Source organism: Oncorhynchus masou, chromosome 25 (assembly GCF_036934945.1).
Source record: "Oncorhynchus masou masou isolate Uvic2021 chromosome 25, UVic_Omas_1.1, whole genome shotgun sequence".
NCBI lineage: Eukaryota > Metazoa > Chordata > Actinopteri > Salmoniformes > Salmonidae > Oncorhynchus > Oncorhynchus masou.
Genome location: NC_088236.1, coordinates 37,934,062 through 37,942,182, shown reverse-complemented (window position 1 = coordinate 37,942,182; position 8,121 = coordinate 37,934,062). Strand labels below are relative to the sequence as shown.

Genomic DNA, 8,121 nt, shown 5'->3' with positions numbered 1-8,121 from the left:
TAAGGTGCTTCTATCAGTGGGGTGAGTGGGTGGGTTAAAGTTAAAGTGTGTATTTTATCTTCACCACAGCATTCTCCGTATTACACAAGATGATTGGATTTAAATCCTTAACGTAAGATTATGAAACTGGGTGTTGTCAAATCAATCCCGTTAATGGGATTGGTGCACGAAGGGATCACTAAGAATTAAATCCTTCATGTCTTGCTGAAAAACCAAAGTGTTTTATTTCTATGTGAATTTACGTGAAATTATCTATTTTTCAACAGATCTATTTTTCCAACACTCTTTTAGGCACATTTTATTACATCGGTAAAATATGTACAATTTACAATAAATGATTTCTTTCATTTGAAAGCAGTTTTAAAAGTGCTTCTTGGTGAAGTATCTTTTTTGAATAAATAAATAAATGGACACAAGCTTTCCGTTTCACAAGCGAAATAAGTAAATAGAACACACAAGACCGCCTCTCTCTCAACACACAAGATCAGAAGAGTCTTCATCCTCACCTTACACAGAAATATGTAAGTCCATGCATGGGAGGGTTTTATACAGGAAAACAAGCAGACGGAGTGACAGAAAAAAGTCATATTTAAAACGAATGGAATTGAAAAATAAAATACCTTCAGTACTATAAGTTGATGAATAAGACAATGAAAAATCTGAATCCGCAGTGACTGAATTGAAATGTTCTGTTGGAAGAGTCTTCTTGTTCCTAACCCTGGTCCTGGAGATCCAACTCATTCCCTGTCAAGTAATGGGTGATGTAATCTGGTCCTGATGATTACCACATTTGTATTGAACTGGGATGTTTTTCCCACGACGATCTAAAGTCTAGCTGCCTTTATAAAAACCGTCCATCCATTTGAATATGTGACACCTTGACATACTATGGAGACGGTAAAAGTCCTCTTGTGTAGTAAAATAGAAGAGACAGATGTTGAACTGTTCTCAAGAGATTTGGGATGGAAAGGTCCGCGAGAGAGACGGCTTGTGGAGAAGGTGGTCTCAGGGGCATGACTTAGTGGCTGATGGGCAACTGTGGTAAGCTCATGCCTGGGTGGATGAGGTGGTTAGGGGAGGACAGCATTGAGAAGGGATGACCTGTGCACAGGAAGCAACAGAAATATATATTTTTTTATTAAATGCAATAAGACTAAATACATTGCACAAGAAGCCATATGTGATGTGACGTGAACTGAAATACACTATGGGTAGAATCATATCTTTGATCATGTTAATTGGTAGAGTAAAAAAAGTAGAAAATTCTGTTAGAGACAAAGTCACCTCGATGTACATGTATGTTTTGTCCATCGAGAGGGAGTAACCAACTCACTGTCTATATATCCATGCAGAGACAGCAGGTGTGGTCTGTCAGGACTGCTGAAGGGGGAGTAGAGGTTGTCTGGCAGTGAGGGGGGCAATCTAGAGTGGGGGTAAGGGGCGCCCTGGAGGTGACCGTTGTGCTGGGGGGGAGGATGCTTTTTATGCCTTGCTCTGCAGTTTTGAAACCAAACCTATTGAAAATGTAACATTACTAAAGATCATTGAATGGCGTATGCAAGACGTAATCTGGTAAAGATGAATTATTTTATCATATCAAATGATCTATTTTATTACATCGTACATTCATTTTCAATATGTCTAACAACATTACACCCACTAGTTTGATATTATCATACATACTTGTATGACCCGTCTGCTCAGTCCTGTCATGTCTGCCAGCTTCTGTAAGGTCTGGGTATCAGGGTTGTTGTCTTGGTAAAACTGAGACTGCATCACCTGAGAACACACCGAGCAAACTCAGTCACGAAGCTACATACTCAGCTGTATATTCACCGAATCAAGCAAACTCAGTCACGAAGCTACATACTCAGCTGTATATTCACCGAATCAAGCAAACTCAGTCACGAAGCTACATACTCAGCTGTATATTCACCGAATCAAGCAAACTCAGTCACGAAGCTACATACTCAGCTGTATATTCACCGAATCAAGCAAACTCAGTCACGAAGCTACATACTCAGCTGTATATTCACCGAATCAAGCAAACTCAGTCACGAAGCTACATACTCAGCTGTATATTCACCGAATCAAGCAAATTCAGTCAGACAGTCACATTCATCTGAATTATGGAAAATGTAATACTGAAACTATATCACCCTGTCACTCCGTCTCTCTCTGTCACACACAAATACTGTGCATACTTTCACAGACACTCACACACATAAACACACACCTTCCGTACCTGTAGCTGCTCAGCGCTGAAGGAAGTGCGTGCTCTCTTGGCTGGTTTGGGTTGGCCATCCTGATCAGAGGGCAAGGCTCCCTCTAAAGTGAGACCTGTTCCTAAGTCCCAGGAACAAGAAGGAAAGAAACATCACCACACAGTTTAATATTGTTCACTTTAGCTAACCTGAAAGAGATCATACACATGCAATTGGTGCAGGTGCTGGATATCGAAACATCAATTCCTCTGGGTAAGACATGTATGACACGAATTATGTCTGAATTCTTCCCCAATACAGTTTCCCACAGGGACGAAACCTAACTTGAGAATATCCCATACATGGCTCATATTTGGGTACCCTGCTCCCTGACATTGTCTGAGACACACGTCGGAAGACCTACCGTTCTCCGCCGCTCTCTGGAGGTTCTCCACCATGGTGTCATAGTGGGTCCGACAGAGCACCCTGCCCTCCACCAGACCAAACTCCTCCCCCGTGGACAGCTGCCTCTTACAGGAGTAGCAGGCGAAGCAGGCCAGGTGGTACACACTGCCCCGTGCCCGTCGTACCCAGTCAGTGGCAAACACCTGGCGCCCGCACTGGCTACACTTGGTGCCAAACCTACTGTGATGAGACAAAGATGAGAAGGAGGCAGTTTTAGTCGTCTTTCACTGCTACTAGTTAAAGTAAATGTGTGATCAACGGAAATGTTGTGCAGGCCAGAAATAGAAAGAAACTCTTATTGTAAAAGATTACCAACAGCATTGCTTTTCCAATCTAATTTCACTTTAGTCAAATATAACTGAGCCTACTGTTAATTAAAACAATAATAGCAACAGCAATGGGATAACAATAGCAATATAATTAGAGAATAATGATAATACAACAATAAATTATGTTTAATTAGTTGGCATGCTACAAACAGCCTATAGACCCGCCAGTTTATGACGAAAATTTGAACTTTCTGTGAGTGAGAAAAAAAGCCCTTGATAAATTAAACAGTATTTTAGCAGTGGCCCTGGTTGAAGGAGGGAATGATGAATTGATAAATGAAGAACAACGAAAACGAATAGCTTAAATGTAGTGATCTCAAATATGTAAGAATCATTATTGAGAGTAAAAATGTTGATAAACATTTTCAGAAAAAGGCAATAATTTAAATATATCTAAAGAGAAACATTCCGAAGTAACTTTGACAAAAAATGGGTATTGGGTGTAAAAGTGTTCATATTTCTGATGTTATAAATGGACTATGGGTTTATTCGGAAAGCCGTGGTAACAGATTTGTTTTTCCTTTAATAAAGGTAATGCGTGTCTATGAATTGGTGTGATTTAGACGTTACGACGATACAAAAAAAAACAGTCCAATCCTGTTTACTTGCCCCGAGACATAAGAACACAATGTATTTTTTGTTTAAAAAAAATCTATATACCAACGGAACAGAATAGAAATAGGATACGCTCAGTATAGTCAATCTTAAACGATCTCCCTGCAATAAAATGTGATAAGTAATCCATTGTTTGTGAACATTAGAGCCAAACATAGAACATACAGCACCCTACATTTTATGGAAAACAAATAGCAAAACTTACCCTACCTGAAATAATCCAATTTGCAAAAGATTTCTTTGTTTTTGATGTAGCAGCTATTGTGCTGACGTAATGATACTCTGCAGACTGAACACTCCAGACATCCCACGTGCCAATTCAAATTGTTCACCTGCCATGAGAAATAAATTACTCGTAATAATAATAATAATAATAATATAATTTGTTTGGGGTACATATTCTATAAAATTGAAGAACTTGAAAGATTATGCAAATATGCAGGCAACTTGTGAGGAAGAAATAGGTTTGAAATTGAATCGTAAATGATACTTGATTTGACCGGTGTAATAAAAGGCATTATAATGCTTACCTTCAGTAGGTATCTGTCTTGGATCTCTGTGCCGCAGCTGGCACACTGGTTTTTCCCGGTAGACCGAACCGGCGTCGGGGAGGCCAGGGTCGGAGGCGAGCACATAGACGGTGTTACCGGAGGACTGGGCAAGAAAGGAGCCTCTACTTTCACATCCTCGTGAGGCTCCCCGTCGGAGTGAGACTGAGGTTTGGAAGAGATTTTTCTTGTCAGAATCGTATAGTGACCTGGATGCAAGGTAAAAGACCTATAGACTGTATGTATTACAGGACACATAGCACCGTACAGGACAAGCCCTCATCCGTTACAAGAAAAACAAGCATTGTGTAGAGAAGGCCTAAATACACACAAAAAAATCGAATGAAATGGGCTTACTACAACAATATGCTACTGAAAACAAAACTTCAAAGGCCTGTCACAAAAGTAAACTATGAAAATGGGGTTGGGAAATGAAAAAAGGGAGTCGAAGTTCGGCCAAGTCTCCAATGATCATGTCGAAGTTCCTATTTTGATCACATTAAATCGTTAATGTCTTATGTTTTAATAACTCACCATTATGAAGCTATTCTGTTTGTGGAAAAACAACCGTGTAGACGAAGCCTGGAGCTGCGACTGAAGTCTGCTCTGCGCCCTGCTCTGCTTTGCGCTTTCGGCTATGCATCCCTACCAGCCCATACCTCAAGCTATATCCGGTGCAAACAATGAATAATACTTTCTCAGGCATTTAAACCCTGGCAACAAAAGATAATTTTGATGAAGCAATTAGAATTAGGATTTATTTTCTCCTTTATGTACAACCCGTAGGCTACCTCCTAAAATAATCGCATAGCCTAATACTTCCCATGCAATCGAAAACACTGAAAAGATGGACTACCTGCAATTAGTGATGGCTTCAAATGCTCGAGATTAGAGGCAGCCAGGGTGTCAATTTCAACTGTCAATCAGAGAAGGCATCGCGCCACCAGAAGAATTGCATATTTTAATTTTAATAGCCGTAATCGAAAATCGAATTTCTGTACACAAGCCTAGGATGTGAAGAGGCCCTTGAACGTCGCACTATTCATAGGAGACAATGTACATAACTTGAAACATAAAGGAGCGTGATTGTCTCGGCTTCGCTTATGATAGGCCACTTGAAGCTCTCTTGGTGATTATAACGGTATTCAAGAGTGCCAAAAATCTGGGTTTGGGTGGGATTCAGAATCCATTTTGGCCTTCGTTTAAACGAAATTACGCTAGCACAAATGTGAAATGTCTATATAATTGTCATTAAACATAGGCTGGAGCGTGGAAAACAAAAAAACAATCCGCTAGGATATTTCAGAGAGCAGCGCAAGCAAATTAGTATTCACTTGTAATGAGTCGATAGCCTATAGAGCATAGGCACATTTTGAAATGATATGTCATGTGATGTACCTGATCAACGAACACATTGTCCAATAAAACTTTGTTCTCCTCTGGGTGTGGGGACAGAGCTTCATTTTTCCAGTACATGCAGGAGACCCGTTAACACTGTTAAGAGGCAGGCGGTATCCAAATCTGTCCCGGGATGGGTTGAGTAGCGAATTATGATTTTACGCATGACAAATTACAAACAGCAAAATGCATTTTCCCTGGCTCGAAACTCCATAAATATAAGTTGAATTATCTAAGACAGTTAGCCTTTTTTGTTTAGTTTACTGTCACTGCCTGTTGGTGTTTATTTCCAAGATACAGTTCTTTGCATTGTGTTGTTGAAGCTGCAGCCACTTTCTCTGAATTAGTCCAAATCGAGTGAGCCGTGGCGTGCGATGTATCGGCATGCGCTGAGTTGGGTAGGCCTATCCCGCGCGCTCTCCTCTGTGTCAGTCGGTGCTTTCAACAAATTCAGCGACCGGTGTCCATTCAAGAAAGCTCTTGAGCGGTTGGGGACGGGCAATAACTGGTCCTTCAGGCACTCCCCCTCCACCTCTTCAAAATGGAAGTTACACCCCGTCTGCTTTGAGAAGAATAGGAATAGGTGGGTGGCAAAAAGAGCAGAAATCAGATTTTTTTTTGGCATAAAACATAAGCATAAATATGAGATATACAGTTGATTAAATAAATACCATTATGTAAATAAAAAAATGTGGCTTTAGAAAAATGTAGAACATGGTTTTTCACATTCATTGTGTGCAGTAGGCCTGCTTGTGATGATTTGAGAGTTGAATCAGCAGAATGCTTACGTTCTTGCTAAGCCGAAAGATACAGAAAATGTTCAAATACACACAATATCAAACACAAAATCTAGGTCTACTTATTTGGTCTGGTTTCTTACATTTAAAAATCTCTCAATATACGTGGACATGTCAGAAGCGTGTGTGTGTTCCATCAAAGTATCCCTCCCCAGAAAACCATGCCGCCCATCTTTCATGTCGAGAGAACACACTGAAAACAGTGTTCAACGTGTTTGCGAGGACATTAAGTGCTCCTTGGAGGTATGATTTGTTGCACATTGGGATTGTTTCAGGAACCTCCATTGATTTAGGCCTGCTTACTTCTTCTGAAAAAAAAATAAACAAAGATGATTTACGTATGAACCGGAGGAGCGTCATTGTTCAGAGTGTTACAACAATATATTCAACTGTGTCAATTCAGGGGAGTGTCACTTTCCCAGACTCCACCTGCAAGCCATCCATGCAAATCTGTAATGGCACAGCATGGGATTGTCAGTAACAGGCTTCTGCTGTCTCCTTCAGTCCTTCTATATTATGAAGTAGAATATTCATGCAATTAACTGTAACCTATGACCCTACTGTAATACATTCAAATAGAATAAACATTACTCTTTCTTTTCTGTTTAGTCATTCTGTAGCCTTGGAAATCCCAGACCTATGCTGGAACATGGTTCACATTGTGGGAGGCAACCCATCTGCCTAGAGAGACTAGTCATTCTGCACTGCATCAATTTCTTTGTGTTTGCTTCTTCAGCTGCTGCTCTAAGGACTTACTGTAAATCAACAAAATGATGAAGTGTGTTAAGATTGGCTGTAACCTCAGATAATAGGAAAGTTCGCTGACGGCGATGTGCCACCTGCTGCATCATGTGCTGTTCTGTGGATGTATGAGATGAGGTGCAGCGACAAGACCGTGTTCCTGTTGCACTGCCTTTCTGGTAGGTAGAATACATCTGTCCATGTTCCACACAGAAAATAAGTGTTCAGTACCCCACCTCAAAAGCAACAACCTGCATTACACATGCTGAAGCCATCACAGTCACTGAATAGGCCCCATGGACAGTCCATGGGGCAGTACGTCGAGGACAGATAACGTGTCGTTGGGTGTGTGTGAACGCATGTGTAAGATGGGGATGGGGTTATGTGAGGACGTTATTTATTTGTGCGCTCAGTGCATAGAGGGGAATTATCAGCGTTAAGGAGGAGTCCTATTGTTGCACTTGGAAAACAAGTAAACTGGAACAACATGTTCTAGTCTGTCGGTCTTTCAGTATGTAACAGGTAAACAAGGCTCTTGAAGCGTTACTTCATTATTTGAGGTGACAGTGGAGAGATGGGATTCAGAAGATGTTACATTTTATAGATTCTCTCATCATGATAGGTATTTTCTCCAATGCCTATTCGTGTAGGCTACAGTATTTGCTTTGTTCTGAGTGGGTGAAACAAACAGCCCCATCTCATGGTTAATACCAGTTATCACATATTGCCACGGCACAATCAATCTATTACTAGTCTAGTCCAAAACTGTTATACTAGTCTAGTACAGGATTTGGAATAGCTTCCAGCTCACTTTTACTGAAATGTTTTTGACCAGATGTCTATGTCCCCTTCAGCATAATGTGGGACAAGGCTCACTAAAGTATGTTGATCTTTCCTGTGCAGTTGAGGTAAACTCACACCCCTCTGTATCGTTCGAGGGTTTTCCCCTGATGGTGTCGATTACAGATGTCCTGCACATACACACACATGCACGCACGCACGCACGCACGCACGCACGCACACA

The 8,121-nt window shown here is 40.9% G+C and overlaps 1 protein-coding gene across 2 annotated transcripts; it reads right to left on the bottom strand.

The window, feature by feature from the left end:
* Window positions 1-238: 238 nt before the first annotated feature.
* LOC135513564 (LIM/homeobox protein Lhx6-like) lies at window positions 239-6,080 on the bottom strand. Of its 2 annotated transcripts, none has more exons than XM_064936452.1 (8): window positions 5,560-6,080; window positions 4,144-4,326; window positions 3,824-3,945; window positions 2,629-2,849; window positions 2,246-2,346; window positions 1,684-1,779; window positions 1,334-1,514; window positions 239-1,101 (listed from the first exon to the last, which is right to left on the bottom strand). In XM_064936452.1, exons 1-8 carry the CDS (start codon window positions 5,635-5,637, stop codon window positions 1,019-1,021), a joined length of 1,065 nt encoding a protein of 354 aa, XP_064792524.1. In that variant the 5' UTR covers window positions 5,638-6,080; the 3' UTR covers window positions 239-1,018. The 2 variants fall into 2 exon arrangements, with proteins under 2 accessions (XP_064792524.1, XP_064792525.1); XM_064936453.1 differs by lacking the exon at window positions 5,560-6,080 and adding an exon at window positions 4,696-4,867.
* Between the last annotated feature and the right edge of the window lie 2,041 nt (window positions 6,081-8,121).